This window comes from Aquarana catesbeiana, linkage group LG02 (genome assembly GCF_042186555.1).
Source record: "Aquarana catesbeiana isolate 2022-GZ linkage group LG02, ASM4218655v1, whole genome shotgun sequence".
Lineage (NCBI taxonomy): Eukaryota > Metazoa > Chordata > Amphibia > Anura > Ranidae > Aquarana > Aquarana catesbeiana.
In genome coordinates, this window is record NC_133325.1 from 475,453,485 (window position 1) to 475,478,685 (window position 25,201).

The following is a 25,201-nucleotide window of genomic DNA, read 5'->3' on the forward strand; positions in this document are numbered from 1 at the left end:
GCCCACAGTTTGAATTTAGAGGGAGAAGAATGTGCTGGAGCTAGGAATTCAGCCTTTTTATTTGCTCCCATAAGAAGGCCACCACCCCCCACAGCACTGCAAGTGTTTTTTTTTTTTTTTTGTTCTGTCCAGGATTTGGGCTTTAAATCTCTAAGCCGAAACAAAATAATATCGTCCTTGCAGCTCTAGCCATAATATGGCAAATATAAAGTGTTAGTATATGTTAGGTCTAAAGGCAGCATGAAAACATAAGTGTGGTATCCCTACCTGGTAAGTAAAGAAAACATCCACACTTCCAACAGTGCAAATGCAGCAGAGCTTTTCATAAGATAATGAGATTCTTCCGCCAAGTGCAATGTAAAATTTATGTGATATTCCATCTTCATGTACTTGTACACTGAGTGCATTTGGCATTAAAAGAGACTCTGCTTCCACCACCCAAAGGTCACAGAATGAATTGTTAATTTATACAAAGAAAAACAGAGACACACAAGATGTTTTTGAACAGATTATATTGTGTGAATACATAATAGTACCAGGAACATCAGCTTCCAATTATCGAGTTACAAGTACAAGAATATAGTTATCTGCTGTTAACCCCATCACTGTTAAAAATGGCATGCACTGATTGATGACCTGTGCTGCAAGCGTATAGAGCAATGGCAGATTAATATTAACATCTACTGTAGCTCTCACTAAACATGGGAATGTAAAAGTTTCCACAAGGATCTCAGCCTTTGTCAGATATTCCACAGCAAAGATAATGGATTATCAAGGAAGGAAGGAAGAATACTTACAACATGGCTCTAAAGAAAAACAAACCTGTTAACTGCCCTTTCATGATCGGTAAACTATTTAACAGTAAACCAAAAGCCCTAACCATTTTTTTTTCTATACACTGCTATTGCTTTTTATCCTATACAACCTCATTTCTATGTTCCTAGAGTCAGTCATTTTGGGAATACCTTCCCTTTTCCAGTTTGATGTCATCAGGTCTTCCCAACCAAGTCCATTTATGCTTTCAGGTTCCAGGAAAGTTCAATTGTGTGATGTCATGCCATGTGTCACTTCCCTGCTGTAATGCCCCCATAGCCCTGAACTCCTATTTTCCCCCCCTAAGTCTCTTTGGTTAGTTGCACTGGGTGCACATGAAGGCGAAGGTATACATAATCCTGTGTTTCTGTCATTTTGGGTAGTAATAGCAGTGTAGTGTGCAGTTTCCCAACCTAAAATTGAAAAAGGTAATTGCATTTTATAGCTAGAGCACATATAGGCAACCCAAGGCCATAGTGGCCTTGCAACCAAGTAGGCTTCAATCCTTTATGACACAGTACTAATTTTGAAATGCTAACAATGAACATTATTAACTGTACCTATGGGGCCACCATTTCTGGTACTGAAGGTACTGAAGGCGCCAGCACTACTATGCAGGCTTCAAATGGACCCTACAAGCAACCTTCGATGTTAACTGCAGCCCATACGCCCTGAGCAGCTGTCTTTTTAAGGCCTTGGTAACATGCAGGCTTTAGTATGTGTACAACACAACTAAGTGTCCAACCAACCTCAAGCAACTTTGCAGAAACACCATTTAGTTACAGAAAAGGAGACATTAACCCACTTTGGCCCCAGAAGATTTTACCCCCTTCCTGACCAGAGCACTTCTTGCAATTCGGCACTGCGTCAATTTAACTGACAATTTCGCGGTCGTGCACCCAAACAAAATTGACGTCCTTTTTTTCCCACAAATTGAGCTTTCTTTTGGTGGTATTTTATCACCTCTGCGGTTTTTATTTTTTTGCGCTATAAACAAAAAAAAGAGCGACAATTTTGAAAAAAAAAACGCAGTATTTTTTACTTTTTTGCTATAATAAATATCCCCCAAAAATATATAAATTTTTTTTTTCCCCCAGTTTAGGCCGATATGTATTCTTCTAAATATTTTTGGTAAAAAATAAAAAAAATCGCAATAAGCGTATATTGATTGGTTTGCGCAAAAGTCATAGCGTCTACAAAATATGAGTGCTATGAGTAAGCACTCAAATTAGAGGGCGAAACACGTCAGCTGTGTCTGTACCATCTGCCTGATTGTCCTGTATTTTTGATGATCCAAGTTTTACAATAAAGAAGATTTTTCAACTTTATCCGGTGTGCGGCATCCAGATTCTCCTGCCTCAAACTTCGTCTACAAAATAGGGGATAGTTTTATGGCATCATTTTTATTATTATTTTTTTTTTTTTTTACTAGTAATGGCAGCGATCGGGACTGCGGAATTATGGCGGACACATCGGACAATTTTGACACATTTTAGGGGCCATTGGCATTTATACAGAGATCAGTGCTATAAAAATGCATTGATTACTGTAAAAATGTCACTGGCAAGGAAGGGGTTAACACTAGGAGGCGATCAAGGGGTTAATTGTGTTCCCACTGAAGGGGGGAGGGGACTGATCGCTGTTCATACTCTGTATGAACAGACGATCAGTCTTCTCCCCTCAGAGAACCGGAAACTGCGTGTTTACACACACACAGTTCCCGGTTCTCTGTGTGTCAGCAGCAATCGCGGGAGCCTGGCGGTGATCGTGACCTCCAGGGGCAAGCAGCGGGCGCGAGCCCCTAGCGGCCACAGGGCGAAGCGGCATAACATAACATAGTTTCGCCCAGCCGTGCCATTCTGCCGCAGTACAACTGCGGCGGCTGGTTGGCAAGTGGTTACACAGATTTTAAAGAGAGTACCAGCTGCCACTGAGAGTACAAGCTACTGGAAGGCTTTGAGCCAGCCATACACAGAGTGAATTTATTTCCTGCAACCCCAAGAAGATCGTTCGGTTGCCCCCTCCTGCAGATACATTGTATTTTTCCAGTGGCGGAAGCTGCCCCTGCTGGGAGAACACAGTGATTGCTAGTGGTAACAAAAGCCGCTAGCAATAAATGCATTCAAAATCAAACAGGCTGGTTGTACCCAAGTTGATTATTCAAACAACTTGGGTACATTCAGCCTGCACATACATGGTACCGGCTGGTCTCTGCGGAACCGACCAAAACTCAAGCTGTATATGGCCGGCTTTTGTAAGCACTACAAAAGCACGTTGGAAGGCTGCTAGCAGTGTATTTATACTCCCACTCCACCCCCTCTAACACATCCTGCTTGGCTTTTTACTTTTCCTAACAGGTGAAGTAAGATATTCACCCACGTCCCCCTTCAAAAGGTCAGTCACTAAATTTCTGGGAGCAGGGGACCACTGATTCAGAACTACAAACCCACCTGTGACCATCGGTCTGCTTCAGATGCCAATAGGAAGCATCCACATCACACAAGCAGTGATGTGGAAACCCAAAGGAGGGCCCCACAGAAGTAAATAGAATGACAGAGGACGGGCTTGTAGCATCTTGTAACCACGGCTTTAGCCAATATTGTTTTCCATTTCAGCGAATAGTTAAAGAGGGTGCGAAGGAGGTTGCCAATATCGCAGATCTGGAACTGTTTGCTTTAAATTTAATTTAGCATGCAAAAATCTTTGCAGAATCTTTCAAAGGCTGAGTATCCCACTTTTCTGAAAACACAATGGCATTATAAAGGACTACACAAAAGCATGTGAAATGAAGTGTACAGATATAATAAAAAGACAATTTCTGTTACATGGAGTGTACAAAGACAAGCAACCCATTTCTGTATCACCCACAAGCTGCAGTGCTGTCATCTTTTACAATATACTAGGTTTTTTTGGTACAAATTACAATCACAGATATTGAAACAATTTTGCAAGTGTAGCACATTTTACATTTTCATCTCTTAAGCGGTTCTTCTGTTTTACGGCAAATGCCTAGAAAACGTTTCATTTTTGAAGGTCATAGCTTACATTTGCAGAGATCAAGCAACCCACTGGGCTAGTTCTAAAACCGTTCCACTTCTGCCAGAAGCCATATAAATTCATTGTAGCAGCATGTGACACCCTAGCTGCCGCATCCAAAACAGGTGTAATATAAAAGGCAGCAGGGCAAGTGACTACACACTTATCTTAGCTATTCATCATCATTTCTAATATTCTGCCGAGACCATAAAACCTTTTTGTCCTTTGCCATCTCTAAACAATTTATGTGGTTTCATTTCATGGAAGATTAACCATTAAAGAGCTATTTCAAAGACTAGCGCCGAGGCAACAACATCAAAATAGCTTCATATCTAAAAAGAGTTGACCCACACACATCTGTATTGAGGATGTTAATAAAAAATAACATTTCAAACATCGAAGAGTAAGATAACAGACTGATTAACATAGAATAATATAACATTTGGCATAAAATAACAAAGGGAAAACAAAAAACGGAAAAGATTTACAATGATCTGACAAACAGGTATGTGCAATGTGTACAAAAATATTTTATCATTGCAGGTATATTTACATATATAACAAGAAGCTATCATCTTTGGCTGCCATATTTGGCAAACATGGATCAGATTTATAGTGCATAAAAAATATTTGCTATGAAAGTTTACAGACATTGTAGTGTAGTATATGAAGAATGAAAGAAATAATGTTTTTCATGCCATTGAGTCTAGAATAAACATTTATAGAAAGTTGTGAAGAATGGCTGCTATTGCTTCTAACTTACAATATTGTTTATCTGCTGATCATTTGCAACACTAGGGCTCATACGTCCTATATTTTTTGTGAGAGGCCAATGGAATATCAATTTACCAGACTAATAACCTCACCCAGGCATTGACAGTTTGTAATATCACAACTATCCACTAATGGCATTGAAGATGGCGGCTGTTGTGACTATAATGGAAAAAGAATCAATTGAAACTGGTTCAGATTTCAAAATGGCTGCTGTAATATGTATATGACATGGCTGTGCTTGTAAAAAAGGACTAGACTCACAATCATATCTAGTAAGTGTAAGGCTGGCCAGACACTGTTCAAATATCGACCGGTTCAGCAGGAACCGGCCAAGATTTGAACCGTTAATGGGCAAGCTGAATGTACCAAGTTGATCGATCAACTTGGGTACAACCAGCCAGCCAGATGTCCTTGTTATTATCTCTAGTGGCTGCTAAAGCCGCTAGCAATAATCACTGTCTTCTTCTGCTGGGGATGGCTTTCCCCGCCTGCCCCCCCGCCGGGAAAAGACAATTGCTGACACCCCTGTCAACACTGTCTGTGTTGATGGGGGAATAGTGCAAATTTCTTTCCTGCAACCTTTGGTTGCAGGAAAGAAATTTACACCATATATGGCCAGCCTTAGTTTAGAATATTTAAATGGACAGAGAAAGAAAATCACCTGACTTTTACTGGGGTTAACAATATGTGTTGGCTTATACAGTCTTTCAAACTGGTCTATCATGGGCTCTTATCTTTCCAAAGATACACTGTAATGCAATCATTAGAAAGGCAAGCTGAAAAGCACTACTTTCTACAGAAAATCTAAAGTTCTGGCTGCACATATGGTTAAAAAAAAGTCAATTTGCAAAATAGAGTGCTGGAGATCCCTAGGCAAGCATGTAAGTGGGTACCTGGGAACTGTTCCTAAAGGTGGCCATACAGCAACAGAACTATCGTCAAACGTTCGTACAGAAATTCAGAAAAATAGTGTCAGAGCATTTGATAGTACCATTATGAACGCAAGAAATTTTGCATAAAAATCCTGAAAAATTATGTTCAAATGCCAGTGTTTGGAATTCTGGGTTTGATTTTGGGTTGCACAAGTGCATTACAATAAGTATCATTTTTCACAATCAAAATTCACATTCACAGAATTCTCTTGAGAAAAATATCCCTTTAATCTTCCTTGTCACTACAATCAAAAACAATCAGCAATCTGCCCACATTAATTATTAGAAAATGGGACAAATGTTGCGAAAACAATTTTTTTCGAACAAAACCCTACTGGTGTATGGCCAACTCTGGACCAGGGGCCACTTTACATGGAAAGCCTGGGAAAGGTACTTTTTTTTTTAGCTTGAAACATGCTAGTGGTAAATATAAAACTATTCACATTAAAACAATAAAAAATAGCATAGTCCTGACCATAATCTAAGTCAGAAAATCTAAAAAAAAAAAATATGTACATTAAATGGATCTTGAATTACAAAGCAGCATCCTAACAGTTTTCAGAATGAGCAATAGATATACTAAACTCACAAACCCAGAGATCAACTGAATAAATTCATCCCTAAGCAAATTCAGCTGTGAGGTAAGCAGATAGTAATGTTCCATTGTCCCAGGAGCTTCCAGTTCCTGTCCCTCAGCTTTAGTATAATACAAGATTGCAAGGCAACTAAAGCATGGCTAGAATTTCTGCCGAATTCTGCTGAAAAGGCCAAATTTCGAGAAGTGGCAACACCACCCTGCTTTACAAAAGCTAGTTTAAAAATCAAAGGAACTGGATAGTAAAATATCAGCCAAATAGCAACAGCATCTTATCAGATGCAGTCAATATTCAGGTATTCAGAAAGTCACTGGTGCAGTGGCTGTCTGAATACAATAGAAGGCAAGGGAGATTCCACCATCCATGCAGTTGGAGTGTGGATGGGAGAATCAATTGATTTCTCTAAATCTAAAGGTGTATGGTTAGATTAACTTACCAAGAAGCAAAGATTCCATCTACCGAACTGTCTGAGGCAAGATTATGCCGTAAGCCTATACACGGGCCGAATGTCGGGCGGCACATTCGGCCCGTGTGTACTGGAGACAGTCTAACAGAAGCTTGACATTCAGCTGACTTCTGTCAATCGGGCATGAATGAAAAAGGTCTGCTGATCAACTCTTGATCAGCGCTCTTAGCCAATGGCTGAGATCGCTGACCGGAGTGTTCTAGCGGGGGTTTTCCCCCTGTCAGAACACAATAGCATAGCAGGGGAGATGACTGTACTAACATTGCATGGTTAGTACAGCGGCTTCTCCGGATCGGTCAGTTTTTTTTCAGGGCTTCATACAAAGAATGATTGCTATAACATGTTTTATAGTACTTGATGTTTACCTTCAACTATCATATATAATGGATTTTAGTAACATAGTCAAACTACAGAGAGAAAAGTGTAATTTCTGTTAATAATAATATAATAATAATAATAAAGTGCACTAGAAAAATTAAGAGGTTGTCGGACAGATTACAATAAACCAATCTTGGAATCCGGGTCGTTAGTATAAGTACCAAATAAAAACACCATAAACACGAGTTATGAAAGAGAAGTCTTATGGTTAATAACCTAAGTTACAATGTTGGAATGGGCAAGCATATCATGCGCTCAAGTGGCATATGCTGTACATTATATCCATTTCTGAATTATTTGCCATGTTTCAATTTTTTTTATGAATTTGGGATATAGGTTGCTGATTGCAAAATTTTAATTTAGCATTTTTTATTTTCTGGATGGTAATTTAAACATACTAAATACTGCTTTAAAGATCAATAACATCATTATCGCTTTGTTATATAGTGTCCGGTCACATTGACCACATTTATTTCCGCTCAAGAAATTACAATGTGATCTAAAAAATTTGGTGTAAAAAATGCAAAAAGAAAAGTTAAAATTTTTTCCCACTGTGTGTCATTTAACAGTACTGCAGCAAGCACACTTTCTGTCCATTGTCTATGCAGGGTGTTACTACCTGCTGCTGTGAACAAAAGTGAAGGTTGGAGCCAGTGAAAATGACAAACAGCCAAAAAAGCCAATGTGTTACTCACTGCTGCCATGTCCTATATGGTGCACAAAACCATAGAGCCTGTTTCATCTAGATGAGAAAGACTTTGCCCCCCTCTATTTGCACACTGAAGGAACTCCCCTGTAGCTGACAGTGCATTGCATATTCATGCGTTGCTCTCAATTTGTAATGTAGTGGTTTCTTAGTGAGTAAAACTGCGGTGTTATTTTTTGCATTAGGTGGTTATATGTGCTGAAATATCCACTCATAAAGAAGCAATAAAGTCTAAGGAAGAGTAGCTCAGCCTTGTGTCTTAGGCAGGCCATAGATGGTTCAAACCTCAGCCGTTTCAGCAGGTTTGATCAACTTGGGTACAACCAGCCTGCCGGATTTACTTGCGATTATCACTAGCGGCTGCTACAGCCACTAGTAATAATCACGGTCTTTTCCCAGCAGGGACGGCTTCCCCCAAGCCGAGATAATACAAAGTCCAAAGTCTCAGCAGGAGAGCTTCCCCTGTCAGCACGGTTTGTGTTGATGGAGGAATCATGCAAATATCTTTCCTGCAACCCGTGGTTGCAGAAGAGATTTGCATGGTCTATGGCCTGCTTTATTCTGTGCAGTGTAACCTGGAAGCAAACTGTGTGTAACACACAGCATGAGGTTTTGTGTCGCGTACTGTTTGCATTTAGGGAAAGCTGTGTGTATTAGATTAGATAGGCTTGATATCGGCAAAATGTCAATCACTGTTGAAGTGGACGCCACCAGACTCCTCCCAATTGTCAATGTACAAAAGAGACTATGGGATAGTTATATAACCTTTTTTTCTTTAAAGGTTTAAAGTAAATGTTAAAATAAAAGAAGAAAGCTTTTTTTTCCCCGTGGTTGGGATATATAAAAAGATGATTGCAACTAAGAGTAATAGCAGCACAACAAAAACATACGGTTTATCCTTAAAGCCTAAGTGCAGCGGAAATGAGAAAAAAAAATAAAAATAAAAATCAGCACAAGGGACATAACTTACATTTAGTATGTGTCCTTTGTGCTGATGCCTTTTCCGTTGGCTGAAATCCTCCTCCGTTCACGATTCCCTACCCCTGTAATCTTCCGAGCGGCAGGGGTTAATAGAACAGAGGGACCTCTCATCAAGAGTGCCCAAATAAACCCATCCTTTCCACCCAGCTACTCCATTTATAGAAGCTGAACTACAGCTTCTATGAATTGAGGACAGGCAGTTGATTTAAAGGTATGCCCCTCCGTTCATAGAATGTTTACAGCTTCTATTAATTGAAACAGTGGAATCCTGGCTGTTAAACTAAGGTAAGTATTCACCTGAAGAGGGGAAGGGATGGTTTAAAGAGGAGGTCCAGCCCCCCCACAGAAAAGAGGAGACAGATAAGTGGAAGTTCCACTTTTGAGTGGAACTCTGCTTTGAGTTAGGGATAGGGGCAAAAGGATAAACACACTTAGTTTAAAAGTACCCTTAATCTTCGTTAAACAATCTGACCCTTTCAATATTCTGATGTTAATCTGCAGGTGGAATTTTGATTTGACGTGCATCTGTAGCCAACTATTTGTAATTTGTCTACTAATAACAGCCTATTCTTATTTTACATTGCACTGTACACTGTACCAAATATCCAGGCTTTGTAGAAGATAAGATTATTCATTACCAAAGCACTGTGTAGCAAGAAATAAAGTATATGAATAAGGCCATAGCAAGATATTTCAGAAAAACATTTACAACAGTAGAGAACCAGGCTATCTCATTAATGCAATCAAATGACATAATGTCTTATACGATACAATTGTTGGTATACAGGCAGCCCCCAGGTTACACGATAGGTTCTGAAGGATTAACTGGCCATATTGTGATATGGGATTGCCAACAGGTCAGTCGGACAGTAGGTGGTAGCATGCGGTGAGTAGGCAAGATGGCTGCCTTGCGGTGACATCACACTGCCTCCGCTCTTAAGTACGAGTAATATGTAAGGCAGATGTTTGTAACTTGGGGACTGTCTGTACTGTATATTTTTAACTTGACGAAAAAAAAAAAAAACTGAGCCAATGTTAACAAGCAAAAAATTCTCATGAAAAAAAAAACAAAAACCATGCAAAGTCCTGTTTGCAAAATAAATTGATCCCAACCTGATCACACCATGAATGTGCATACTGAGGGGTGAGAAAAGCAATGAAATAACAAGCAGAGAAAAGATTTATAGCACAACCTAAAATGGTTATCAATTATTTTTTTTTTTAAATTAAGCTGAAATCCAGGCAAATATTTTTAACATGTAATCTATTCTAAAACGTACTAAACAGCAGACTTGGAGAGCACAGCTCTTTCCACCAATCAGGATGTATTGCTTTACACAGTATTGTCACTTTAACTCTGCATACGTGCTTACTGGAGGGGGGAGCAGAGGGACAACCATATGAATGTGGTACTGCTTCTTTACAGACCCATTAACAGGTTGAGGGAGAAGAATGGACCAAGAAGCAGAACTTTAGAAACTGTTTTTAATCTTTGGTCACCAAACGAAGAAGGCCATAAACATGATTTTAAGGGGAGGAATAGCGTTTACCTCTGCAGACAGAGGACGCTGAAAGCTATAAGTCTATATAACTATGTATAAATCAGACTGTGAAATAACAATGTTGCCTGGAGATTCACTTTCAGTTTTAGCTCTTGAAAGGCTGTAATGGAAGGCAATACACTTAGTTATGAAGAATATAACCATTTGTTAATGCAGTAATCAGAATTCAAATTAAAATAGACTAGGGATTGTTTTTTTTTTTTTTAATCCCTGGTGCAACAAGCAGCTGCATAAAATACTGTAACTTAAAATACAACACAGGAATGTAAATATACTATAGGTTACAGCACTTTTAAGCAGATACCAGAGCAGCAATTTTATAATAATGCCAACATTTGATTTCACATATGTTAAAGCTCTTGAAAGCAGCAACAGCAATATCACACAACTTGCCTTTCCATGGAATGTTTTCTTATTTAATTCTAGGTTTCTGTAATCTTAGACTGTAAATTCACTTGATATAGCTGGTATAAATAACATAAAATCATAGCTACTGCTTTAATGTTAATTGCAGTAATGTTCAAAAGCTTTACTGATTATCACAGTACTTGTATGCATTTCCGACTAGTACCACTTGCATAAGACTGCTAGTACCAGATGTGAAAGTACATGCTTAGGCATGTGTTCATTGAGCATATGCTGACATTGCACACTTCGCAATGAGTAAATCCACTTTACTGCGAGCCTGTGACAATGGAACATGTTACAAAATGTCCATCTGTAGTTCAGGAGATCACATAATAAGCCACTATGGTCACAGCCAATGTCCCAACTGACTCAATCTTTGAAGCATATAACTGTAGAAGCGAGAAGTGCTCATGTTTTGACCAATCCAAGCTACATAGTATTTACCTCTCTGCACTTCAATGCAGTGGTATTTTTTTTTTTTTTTGCATTGGTCCACTCAACATTTGTAAACAAGCCTATTATAGCACTTTTTGGCCATGGAGTAAATTCTGAGGTAGTCCACACAAAGTCAGCTGACTTGCAGATTTGTTTGGTATGATTAGGTTGTTTCCTTGTAATCGCCAATAAATAGAGTCCTGCTAAGGTCACAGTCTTGGTCATAAGATCTCAAGCAAGGTCTTGGCAGGGGATGCTCTTCTGCCTTGACTGAAGATGGTCCTTCATTTCTGAAGAAGGTTTTTTCAAGACCAACAGAATGGTGGCATAAAGGAGGGTGTGGTGCTGCTGGCAAGTTGCCATCTTTCTTTATGGGCCAATTTGGACAAGAACAAGAATCTGTAAATGTGAAAAAATAAATAAAAAATGAGACACTGTTCTACTATAGCGTGTTACAGAATAAAATATAGACTTTTTAATATTACATTGTTACATAGTAGGTGAGGTTGAAAAAAGACACAAGTCCAACCTGTGTGTGTGATTATATGTCAGTATTACATTGTATATCCCTGTATGTTGTGGTCGTTCAGGTGCTTATTTACTAGTTTTTTGCAACTACTGATGCTGCCTGCTGAGACCACCGCCTGTGGAAGGGATTTCCACATCCTTGCCGCTCTTACAGTAAAGAACCCTCTATGTAGTTTAAGGTTAAACCTCTTTTCTTCTAATTTTAATGAGTGGCCACGTGTCTTGTTAAACTCACATTAGATGTACATTGAAAGTTTTACTTAAAGTGCAAGTCCAGCCAAAATCTAATCTAATGCTAAACCTACTCTCAGCCACATTGCAAATCTAATCTATATAACCCTGTGGAGAGAAAAAAAAAAAAAAGAAAAAAAAAAATCGCTATACTTACCTTTTCTGAAGCCGATCCAGTCTGGTCTCCAGTGGCAGCTGCTGTGTGCAGGAGAGAACCGACAACGGCTGGGAAATGTCTGAGACATGACATCACCCACAGACTTAGAACGGGGCTTCCGTTGTCGACGGTCTCTCCTGCACATTTCCACACACTGAAACCACCACTGACAGCTAAGCATGGGACCAGACTGGAGTGGCTGCAGAACATGTAAGTATAGTGATTTTTTCTTTACAGGGCTAGATAGATTAGGCTTAGAATGTGGCTGAGAATAGGTTTAGCATTAGATTTTTAGGTTTTGGCTGAACTTCCACTTTAACTTTTAGAGCAATTTGCCCAACCTAGACAGACATGAAGCAATCATGCATGTAAACTGTATTTTACAAAGGGTCAGTGTCAAAAGGCTTTTGTCAGATGCTCACCCTTGTACAGTCAGAATGGTTTCTCACTCACGCAAGTCAGTAGGAATACAAAAAGAAGCTTGAAGCAGGTTGACGTAGCTTTAAATGAGGCTAAATGCATCTGTCAATGAACTCTGTACCTCTCAAACTAATCTCAAAAACACTTGGAAGAAAGAAGCATTTGCTAATCAAGAGACGCCCAAAGCCATCCGACACAGGTACCGCGACACAGGCCCCAACTCAAATATACCCCAAATCAGTCTACATTTATGAGAGTAAAGAACGGCCTCAGGTTCTAGGCCTCTGTCAAACCATGCCCTCTGACACGTTTTGTCCTGCCCACTGGGGCTTAGTCATAGGAACTATGACTAAGCAACTGAGGGTGGGGCAAAACGCACCAGAGGGACGTGGTTTGACAGAGGCCATGGGCTGGTTGATAGAGCAGTGTCTCCTCTATATACACTTGGGCACTCTCTGGATAAGCATACAGACACGTTGGCACCCCGTTTCTGCGCACCCAGAGACGAGATTTCTCTATAGCTTTGAGTGGTGCTCTAAGTTCTTGCCCATAACCATCCATATTCCCAATGCACATGTTCCTGGAATAGACTAGCATACTGGGTGTTGCAGCAACCACCAGCTGGAGATTGGATCTTAAATGATCCAGTGTAGATATTTGCCTGCACACCACGTATCTTCAAGTTGAGTCCAAATGGCTTTACTGAAGTACGATCACATCACAAATAAGAGAGTGCAATGTTTCGGAGTCATGCAGGACCCCTTCGTCAGGCGTGTGACAATTGTACAGCAATTGTGCAAAATAGTTCAATAAACACCCACCAATCATTGGCTATGATTGATGGATGTTTATTGAAATATTTTGCACAATTGATGTTTAATTATCACATGCCTGGTGAAGCTGCATGACTCCAAAATGTTGCACTCTTTTTTGTGATGTCACCATATTTCAATAAAGCCATTTGGGCTCAACTTGAAGATCTGTGCTGTGCTGGCAAATATCTACACTGGGCCAAGTTCTTACCCAGTCTACATTAATCTTGTCCTTTCCATTGTAGACGCCACTACAACACTTCCTTCGGGGCCCTTACAGCAAATATTTTGCATCTGCCCCTATAATTTTTTTGAGTAATAAGTAATGAAGTCAATCTAGGTCTTACCAGTAATTTTTTTGAAAAACGCATTAAATGTGGGAAATTTTACTCTAAAGCTTTGTATAATGGTTAAAACACAAGAATAGTCTATACTGGAATCTACAAAAAAATAAAAAGAAATACAAAGTGAAATGCCTATAGGATTAGCTATAGTTTATTTGTGTAAAATATAGCAGTTCATTTTGTATGCCTTCTGTGTGAAAAATATCCCTGTTGAGAGATGGAGCAAATAAGGATACACAGCTGTGGTTATTTTAGTGCTCAGTTTAAAGAGCTGGATACTACAAAAAGCCTATCTTCCAAAAAACGTCAAGATTTACAATCACAGAAGTAAAAGAAAACACAGATTGCTTACCACAGCTGGGTTTTTCGCCCTCTTTTCTGTCATAGTTGAGGAATGCAGACATATCCCTTTTAGCAGCAGATGCTCCCACTTCATTAGAGAGAGACAGGAAAGTTTCCTTTGGAACTTGTGACATAAAGCTAGACAAAGTTTGGTCCATTGGGTCCTCCTCTGTCATGTATGTATATGGACAATATTCTCTAGTCCGTGAGTAGATATTAGCATTATCATAGCAATCTGAGCAGATCATATGTTGTCCAGCACCTACAAACATAATACATTCAGATCAGCAACATAATCACAGATGTGAAATTAAAATTGCACTGGATAAAACATTAAAGAAACCTCTCAAAATGGAATTGTTTATACTTTATGCAAACACTATCCAAAAGAGATTTTAACAAATTAAGCAAGCTGTGGAATAGAGGAATTTTGACTTACCTGTAAACTCCATATCTTGCAGTACAGTTCAGGACTGTAAATCATAGACCCTGGGTTATATGCTACTACCAATCACATAAGGGTAGCAGTCTATAAGCCAGCCAATAGCCATACAAATAGTAAACACAACCACCAATCATTGTTTGTGCAAGTGACATCTCACCTGGTACTGGATGACTGTCACGCATCTCCCCTGGGTGCATGCCTCCACGAACACCATATAATGGGGGAATTCGGCTATTCTGAATATTTGGTGCAAATGGGGTATTCAGGATTTCTGCATCTGCCTCACTTCCAGTATCTACATATAATCCTTTGGAGAAAATGTACATGTCTGGTTTAAGACACACACAAAAGTGATGAATACTAAAAATATATGTGCAATTAAATCCTAAAGCAGTATTAAACCCAAAACCAATAATAGAATATATTGCAGCTTACCAATCATTAGATGTGGTGGCTGCATTTGTTTTCTTTTTGTAGGCTTTTTCTGCTCTGTTTGAACCTGGTGATCTGGTCAGTAACACATATCCTGTATTGAGTGCCCCCACTCTGGATGAAGCAGCATAGGGGGCACATTTGGACAGTAGCATTGTCAGTCTGGGGGGAGGGGGCTGTTAGATGTACTAGCAGATTTAAATACATTAACAAATTGAAGCTGAACTCCAGCTAATACTTTATAATCAGTTACAGCAAACAGTTTTTTTCCTTTTGGGATAAAGGTTTTATATAAATAAATTCATCATTTTAAGCACTCCTGTCAGTGGTAAATGGTTTGTCTCATCTATGCAATTGCAGGAGAGCTTGTTCTTTTGAAAAACAAGACTTAATGGCCACCAGATGAGAACAGAAAGGCTAAAAAAGGAAACAAATGCAGCCATCACATCTAAGAATTGGTAAGCTGCATCATAATAAATGTTTTCTTTTGGGTATAATACCGCTCTAAACATCAATGCCTGTGTTGTTAAAAAAACAAAAAAAAAAAAACCCTATTTGTCTAGGCTTCTGCCCTGTAGTAAAAAAAAAATCCCCCCATTCCCCACAATCCCTTGTGAACACTGGGATCCACTGCCTGTACTTGGCAAACTGTGAAACTGCAAACATTCAAGAAAACGATTGGATTTCATGGCTCAGGTGCAATACCCGATCACAAAAGGTGGTTGAGCTGCAGTAAAATTCAGGAATTCTGGCTCAGCGTTCATGTAAAATACAGGAGTGATGTGATAAGATGTAAGTAAAATTATGGGATAAGGAATCCAATAAAAAATTTTTATCAGAAGGCAAACATATTTTGTAGATATATGAAGCACTTCATATATAGCGGAAAGCAAATACACACGTATCAATCGCTATATTCTGCTTATTTGTCTATAAATGGTGGCCCACCAGATGGGTGATAAAGTAGGCAGATTTAAAAAAGCCATACAGTAAGTGAGTGTGTGTGTGTGTGTGTGTGTGTGTGTGTATATATATCTCGATATATAAAAAGGGCAGACCTTATGGACTACTTGGTCTTTTCTCTGCCATCACTTTTCTACCTTTCTTTAAATTCCTAATGAGCAGGCTAAAATTCATTCAGTGGGTCACCTCACTGGCCACCTTCCCGAGAAAATTCCTCTTACTGAAAAATCAAGGGAACTGGATAAAAAAATTGTTGGCTGAACAATGATTGCATCCAATCAAATGCTGGCACACTTTAGGTATTTTGACAGCCGGTGGATCCAGCTGTCAAACTACAATAGCTGCAGTAGGAGATTGATCCATCCTCGCTCTGTAGATTGGATGGAGGAATCTGTTACAAAACTATGTGTATGTCCAGCTATATTCTTTTAAAATTACTTGTAAGCAGACATCCAAAATCATTACACTCTAACCTAACAGACATAAATACATTTTTACTATGCTATTCTCATCATTAATCCGATGCACTATGTTCTGGGGAATCTTTCCTTTGTTAAGATTAATTTTGTCTTACACAGCTGGCTCACCATCTAGATAAAAAAATCCGACAAGGCTCCTATTCAGCAATCCACCCAGTACATCTTATTTTGTTTTTAATAAGGCAAGCAATAAAACTGTGTTCGGGTTGAATAAAGTGTCATCTAAAGCTATTTACCATCGGTTCCTTTGTGAACGCAGCCGCTGGCAGTAGGCATGAGCTGCTGGTGACTGCCAGCTTCAGAATTACTGTATCCTTCTGGTGGCTCTGACAGTGTTCCCTGGGAAGAAAGGTAGCTTGGAATATCAGCCGGTAAATTCATGTCCTCTGTGAAGAGAGTCAGAAAATATGTCAACTTTATATGTACTGCAGTGCAGTAACCAACCTTCGCTAAAATACACATGATCTTCTAAATTTCTCAAGATTATAAAGTTCAATCATGAGCCAATAAAAAAAAAAAAAAAAAAAAAAAAAAAAAAAGAAGTGTCTTAAACCTGAAAGTTCTCTAATAACCTAGAATTCGATTTACTGGCTTTCAAATGAATATGCTATAAATAATATGGCTATGGTATAAATAACTAGAATATGTAGCCACAATTGCAACCGATACTTAAAAAATCATTTTCAGACACAGAGCTTTTGTATAACATATCCCACAGGCAAATGGCATAAAAAGCTCGGAGAATAAGAAAATTGCCACAAACAAGCTATTTAAAGGCCATTAATTCAATGGATTCAAAGTCTAATTCCTGTGAAGCCAATATAAAAAATGGCAATAGCTTACATAAAGTGTTTTGCTTTATCAGATGTTTTTAATGCATTCCCAGGTCTCTCTTTCCAGTCTACTATGTGGTAAGCTGTACAATTAACTAACATCTAGTGCTTAACCACTTGACCTTCAGAAGGTTTACCCCCCTTTCATGACTAGGCTACTCTTTGCTTCACGGCACTGCGTTACTTTGACAATTGTGCGACGCTGTTTTCCCACAAAATAGAGCTTTCTTCTGGTGGTATTTGTTCACCACTCCGTTTTTTTGCACTATAAACAAAAAAATAACGGCCGACAATATTTTTTACTTTCGGATATGAAATATATATATATATATATATATATTCTTCATAAACTTAAGCCAATCTGTACGTTGTTGGTAAAAAAAATCCCAATAAGCGTATATTGATTGGTTTACGAGATCTATGGTACAGTATCTCACAAAAGTGAGTACACCCCTCACATTTTTGTAAATATTTTATAAAATATTTTCATGTGACAACACTGAAGACATGACACTTTGCTACAATGTAAAGTAGTGAGTGTACAGCTTGTATAACAGTGTAAATTTGCTGTCCCCTCAAAATAACTCACCACACAGCCATTAATGTCTAAACCACTGGCAACAAAAGTGAGTACACCCCTAAGTGAAAATGTCCAAATTGGGCCCAAAGTGTCAATATTTTGTGTGGTCACCATTATTTTCCAGCACTGTCTTAACCCTCTTGGGCATGGAGTTCACCAGAGCTTCACAGGTTGCCACTGGAGTCCTCTTCCACTCCTCGCTGACGACATCACGGAGCTGGTGGATGTTAGAGACCTTGCGCTCCTCCACCTTCCATTTTGAGGGTGCCCCAAAGATGCCCAATGGGGCTTAGGTCTGGAGACATGCTTGGCCAGTCCATCACCTTTACCCTCAGCTTCTTTGGCAAGGCAGTGGTCATCTTGGGGGTGTGTTTGGGGTCGTTATCATGTTGGAATACTGCCCTGCAGCCCAGTCTCCGAAGGAAGGGGATCGTGCTCTGCTTCAGTATGTCACAGTACATGTTGGCATTCATGGTTCCCTCAATGAACTGTAGCCTGCAGCACTCATGCAGCCCCAGACCATGACACTGCCACCACTATGCTTGACTGTAGGCAAGACACACTTGTTTTTGTACTCCTCACCTGGTTGCTGCCAGACACACTTGACACCATCTGAACCAAATAAGTTTATCTTGGTTGCATCAGACCACAGGACATGGTTCTAGTAATCCATGTCCTTAGTCTGCTTGTCTTCAGCAAACTGTCTGCAGGTCTTCTTGTGCATCATCGTTAGAAGAGGCTTCCTTCTGGGACGACAGCCATGCAGACCAATTTGATGCAGTGTGTGGCGTATGGTCTAAGCACCGACAGGCTGATCCTCCACCCCTTCAATCTCTGCAGCAATTCTGGCAGCACTCATACTTCTATTTCCCAAAGACAACCTCTGCATATGACACTGAGCCCATGCACTTAACTTCTTTGGTCGACCATGGAGAGGCATGTTCTGAGTGGAACCTGTTCTGTTATACCTTTGTATGGTCTTGGCCACCGTGCTGCAGCTCAGTTTCAGAGTCTTGGCAATCTTCTTATAGCCTAGGCTATCTTTATGAAGAGCAAGAATTCTTTTTTTCAGATCCTCAGAGAGTTCTTTGCCATGAGGTGCCATGTTGAACTTCCAGTGATAAGTATGAGAGAGTGAGAGCGATAACACCAAATTTAACACACCTGCTCCCAATTCACAGCTGATACCTTGTAACACTAATGAGTCACATGACACTGGAGAGGGAAAATGGCTAATTGAGCCCAATTTGGATATTTTCCCTAAGGGGTGTACTCACTTTTGTTGCCAGTGGTTTAGACATTAATGGCTGTGTGTTGTTATTTTGAGGGGACAGCAAATTTACATTGTTATACAAGCTGTACACTCACTACTTTACATTGTAGCAAAGTGTAATTTCTTCAGTTTAGTCTCATGAAAAGATATAATACAATATTTACAAAAATGTGTGTGGGGGGGGGGGTGTACTGACTTTTGTGATATACTGTATATATTTATGGAATTTTTTATTTTTTTATGTTAGTAATGGGGACAATCAGCAACTTATAGCGGGACTGTGATATTGCGGCGGACAATCGGACACTGACACATTGTGGGAATCAGTGACACTGATACAGCAATCAGTGCTAAAAATATCACTGTTTCTGTACTAATGGCATTGGCTTAGAAGGGGTTAAACAGCTAGGGCAATCAAAGGGTTAACTGTGTGCCTAGCCAGTGTTTGTGTGTATACAGTGTGCTGCTTTTACTAGGGGAAGAGATGGATTCTAGTCCCTGCTTTGCAGACACACATAATACATCCCTTCCCCCCTGTCAGAACTGAAATCTGCTTTGTTTACATAAGTATATCTCAGTTGTCTGTGTATTGCCGATGATCGGTGGGTGCCGTTTGCACTCGCAAATCGGCTTTTGTTGTGAACATTTACAGCATAAGCAGCATGGCTCTGCAGGCGGAAGTGCAGAATTACGTGAGTCTGCATAAGGGAGTCGCCCTGTAGCAGTAAAACTGCTATGGGCTGGATGTTAAGTGGTTAAAGTGGTTGTAAACCCTCACATATACCCAGTGAAGTGACTGGCCTCAGGTGATGTACAGAGATGAAACAAATCCTCCTACATAAGTTGTACCTGTTTATCCAAAGTCTTCTCTTCTCTACAGCCATTCAAAGTGCACAGTTTGCACAAGATCTCTCAGTTCTGAAAAGCAGGGGGTGGGGAGCTTAAGTTAACATGGCAGAGCTCAGTGAGGAGAGCTCTGAAAGCTGATTGGAAGGAAGGGACACACCCCCTTCACATGGCACAAAGAAACAGAGCTGAGGCTGTCAATTAGCTGGAGGTCCCTACCCTGTCACCATTTTACTCATGGATACATTTTTCACCATTTGTACGTGTTCTCACATCTATACACCTAATTTTTTTATTGTTTTTGTCATTTATTTGTTTTTATGGTGTTTTATGAAGAGATTTCATCTTCTTTTTACACACTTCATAAAACCATCACTAGGTAGTACACACTTCAGGTTCTGGTATCTTCCCTTTAGATATCACTGTTATTTGACCAATAACACTATTTTTAGCGCCACACTTTAGTATTTCATACATTTTACTCATGGTGTCAGAACTTGTCGGAAGTGATTCATGCTGACAGCAGAGGAATGAAGCAGTAGAAATTACACTTAGGGGGTTATTTACCAAAGGCAAATCCACTTTGCACTACAAGTGCAAAGTGCACTTGAAATTGCACTTGGAAGTAAAGTCACTGTAGATCTTACGGGTATGTCGTTTTGTGCACCCGTGCCACTTTGCCGACGTATATCGGCGTGAGCCAGTCAGCATGTAGTTAAATAAGTGTTTGTCCCTAAGTACAAGATAGAACAAGATTTACAACCATTGTGTTTAGTTAGACCTCTCCAACTTCACTGAGCCACAGCATATCTAGCCAATATAACTGAAATCCATTATCACCACTTATCTTTGCTAATAAAACAATGTTCTGGGCATGACTGGAAGCAAACTAAAGTAATGTAGAACTGAATATTCACCGGTGCTGGTTATGCTGTAGTCTTCATTTTTCCTCCGCATATGGTATATGACAATAACCCAGACCAAAGATGTCCCCACCACACAACATACGACGACGATTATAACAATGCCCACAGTAGTCCAACCATCTTCTTCAAAGCCTATAACATTCTGGGAAGAGTCGCAATTAGGGGATGACAGTACGTAAAGGTTAATGTGACCTCTTTCAGTTCCAAGGGTATTGGACATGCTACATGTGTATTTCCCAGCATCTTCAGGTCCTGTATCCACAATGATAAGCAGCTGATTTGCAGCAGCAAAGAAATGCCGCTCAGTGACCACCAGGGGACCATCATCTTTGGTCCAATTCAAACGTGGAGCTGGGCTTCCCCCAGCTATACACTGCAGTACAGCAGTCTCCCCACGGGCAACTGTTCTGTCTTCTAGGGGTCTTATGAACGATGGCGTTTCTGAAACAGAAGCAATGGAAACATATAAACACGATGCATACAAAAATTGTAAAATAATAAATCCTACATCTCCAGCAGATCAACATATCAAGATACCTGTTGCACACTAAAGCTTTATTTATAACAAGTGCAAAAAATGATTATGCATATGGAGTCACATGAGAGATTACAGCTCTCATTATCAACTCCAAAAAGCCTATACACAATACTTGTCATAGATAAAAGCACAACGACCCTAACATTAAAGCGGATATTCACCCCCCCCCCACCCCCCCGTCACATTTTTTTCTTTACAACCCCTGCATGTTAGATACTCACCCACCCAGCAGATACAGAACCTCTTCTCTTCTGTCAGCGCTCAATCCAACACCGCCATGCTTGGCAGTGACATCATCGAGGGGCTGTCAGCTGTTACGCATCCAGATGATGCACTGACAGGCCTGCACATTCTTTCTTTCCTGAATGAAGGGCTATGCCTCCTGGAATATGTGATGTGCATATCTCAGCAGGCAAAGGAAGCACAGTGCATGTCATTTGCCTAGGCATATGATGTGCACTGGGGGGGGGGGGGGGGCTGAACAAATTCAGTAAAAAAAGAAAAAAAAAAAGTTATACATGTTGAGGACCAGAGGTGGGGTGGAGTGGAGGGATGACGTTTTTCAGGGCGAAGATCTGCTTTAAGGCTTTCGACTATTCACACATGTTTACTGTAGTTTGCTCAATAAAGTTTATTTCCCTGGATCGCCAGTGTCATCTAGTGGCTATAATAACAGCATTTTTTTGATTGGGATATTTCAGGAAAATTCCAGCTTATGGAGATGGAGCTAATAATGCTAGGGTGAAGATCTGAAACAATTTTTTTTTATAAATAGTCCAGGTATCATCATTTTCAATGGCACCTAACATGTGGTAGATGAATGGGAACTAGTGCGCAAAACCACAATGTGGGCAAGAAAATCTTGAACCTGACGGTAAACCACCCGATGGAGAGCCGCCAACATAGACAGGTCCACTCAGTTCCCCAAAATACAATTAAATAAAAGATATGTGGCGCTATTCCATCAATCAGTGGTACCACTCGAAATATAAAATGTAATGGGCCGATCAAACCCCACCTTCTACAGTAAATGTCCGGAGAAAGTACCCAATAAGTATTAGCATACCAAGTGAATAAAAAATGGTGGAGATACAATTCTAAGGTATGGGAAAATTTAAAATCTATAAATATACTATCAAGTGCTTAATCAACAATACCAGTTTCCCCTCGTTAAGTAAAAACAAAATATTTTTCTATGTGAATCTGTGAAAAAATAAAACTAACTTCTCAAATAAGATGCTCAAAACCAAATTTCATGTGATAATGATAAATCAGTGCCTTACAAACAAATCAATACCTCATACATATTCACTGTAGATGAAATAAATAAATATATGGATATAAATATGACTAATATGGTAAAGTGACCCTTAATCGTGAGTTTGCATATACAAATATTAAAGTGACAAAATAGTGCAAAGATATCATATGTTCAGCATCAAATGTGCAATAACTGATACATGGCCAAATGCAAATTTCAATCGTACCATAAAATTATAATAAATAAGTAATAAAAATAATAAATTAATAGGGCAGCCAATCCCACCACAGGGATGCTGTCCCGAACAGTGTCAATAGTGTAGTAAAGTCCAAAAGAGTGCAGTAGTGGTAGGTGTTTTCCACAGCAAAGTCTTTACACACAGTGCTAAACCAATGTGCAGTGATTTTTTTCTTTTTTCTATGCACGTTTTAGTGCATCTCCCAAGTGTTTCCCCCAGCCTCTCACCTCCAGAAGCGGCCCCCAATGGGCCAAGTAGAGCGGGTGGATAGTAACTAGGAAAGGATGTGTTCCCTGCAGCGTGTCTTTAAGCATCAAATGAGTCTGTCTCTCATCCCCAGCTTCCAGCGCTTTCAGCGGTCCCAGCAATTTAATCAAGAACAGAGGAGAGGTCTCATGGTGTAGTATTTAAAAACACATTTATTTGAAAAAAACGTAATAACTTACATTAAAATAAGCAGCAAACGGTAGATGTAAGCAAAGCTTCCGGGTTCGGCCGTCCCCGTGAAGCGTCGGCACCTGACTCCTCCTACCCTGACGCGTTGCGTCACAGCACGTGACTTTATCAAAGGGATCCCTTTGATAAAGTCACGTGCTGTGACGCAACGCGTCAGGGTAGGAGGAGTCAGGTGCCGACGCTTCACGGGGACGGCCGAACCCGGAAGCTTTGCTTACATCTACCGTTTGCTGCTTATTTTAATGTAAGGTATTACGTTTTTTTCAAATAAATGTGTTTTTAAATACTACACCATGAGACCTCTCCTCTGTTCTTGATTAAATTGCTGGGACCGCTGAAAGCGCTGGAAGCTGGGGATGAGAGACAGACTCATTTGATGCTTAAAGACACGCTGCAGGGAACACATCCTTTCCTAGTTACTATCCACCCGCTCTACTTGGCCCATTGGGGGCCGCTTCTGGAGGTGAGAGGCTGGGGGAAACACTTGGGAGATGCACTAAAACGTGCATAGAAAAAAGAAAAAAATCACTGCACATTGGTTTAGCACTGTGTGTAAAGACTTTGCTGTGGAAAACACCTACCACTACTGCACTCTTTTGGACTTTACTACACTATTGACACTGTTCGGGACAGCATCCCTGTGGTGGGATTGGCTGCCCTATTAATTTATTATTTTTATTACTTATTTATTATAATTTTATGGTACGATTGAAATTTGCATTTGGCCATGTATCAATTATTGCACATTTGATGCTGAACATATGATATCTTTGCACTATTTTGTCACTTTAATATTTGTATATGCAAACTCACGATTAAGGGTCACTTTACCATATTAGTCATATTTATATCCATATATTTATTTATTTCATCTACAGTGAATATGTATGAGGTATTGATTTGTTTGTAAGGCACTGATTTATCATTATCACATGAAATTTGGTTTTGAGCATCTTATTTGAGAAGTTAGTTTTATTTTTTCACAGATTCACATAGAAAAATATTTTGTTTTTACTTAACGAGGGGAAACTGGTATTGTTGATTAAGCACTTGATAGTATATTTATAGATTTTAAATTTTCCCATACCTTAGAATTGTATCTCCACCATTTTTTATTCACTTGGTATGCTAATACTTATTGGGTACTTTCTCCGGACATTTACTGTAGAAGGTGGGGTTTGATCGGCCCATTACATTTTATATTTCGAGTGGTACCACTGATTGATGGAATAGCGCCACATATCTTTTACCTAACATGTGGTGGTTTTGCGGGGATTGTCGCAAGATTTACTGCGTGGCGAACGTGGTAAATAGCATCGCATAAAGCTGGTCACCCAAAAAGGCGCAGGAGCTTCCTGAGTTTTGCAACTGTAGTGTGTTTTGGGAACGTGGGCATAATCGCAACAGATCTGACACAATCTCCAAACACTCAGATATGAATGGGGCACAAGTCCCTAAGTCACAAAATGCAATATTTTAAAGTATAAGTAGCAATACTTCATGCATAAGGATACTATGTTCATATAAAAGATGTGACCCTTAGCACAGTGTTAGTTCACACCTAGTGCACTACGACAAGACACCCTTTATTGCAGGAATGGAAACCCAATGTCAATTTACAACACATCTGCAGTACACCACAATGCATGATGTGAAAAAAACAACAGGAGGAGCTAGAACACCTCAAAGGTGGGTGGGAAAAAGTAAGGATAAAACAATAGAAAGAGGTTGCCACTAGGTAGTGATAAATACATACTGACTATATATATATATATATATATATATATATATATATATATATATATATATATATATATATATATATATATATATATATATATATATATACACACACACACACACACACACTAAGGTTTTACTATATACATGGAAATATTTACCTCTGATTAAATAAAGTACTGGTGAATCCTCACCGTGTAAAACAACCCATTCAGTTTAAAATGGAAATGAAAGCCAAAGCATTTGTGAATATTAAAAAAAAAAAAAAAA

General features: G+C 39.5%; 1 protein-coding gene across 1 annotated transcript in view; it reads right to left on the minus strand.

The window, feature by feature from the left end:
- Positions 1–495: 495 nt before the first annotated feature.
- LRIG2 (leucine rich repeats and immunoglobulin like domains 2) overlaps positions 496–25,201 on the minus strand; it is a 147,426-nt gene continuing 122,720 nt past the window's right edge. Inside the window, exons 15-19 of the mRNA XM_073615716.1 lie at positions 20,690–21,139; positions 16,477–16,626; positions 14,524–14,673; positions 13,932–14,183; positions 496–11,486 (exon numbers count right to left, since the gene is read on the minus strand). Of these exons, the coding sequence (XP_073471817.1) occupies positions 11,251–11,486; positions 13,932–14,183; positions 14,524–14,673; positions 16,477–16,626; positions 20,690–21,139 (1,238 nt within the window). The 3' untranslated portion in view covers positions 496–11,250. The remainder of the gene's footprint in view (positions 11,487–13,931; positions 14,184–14,523; positions 14,674–16,476; positions 16,627–20,689; positions 21,140–25,201) is intronic.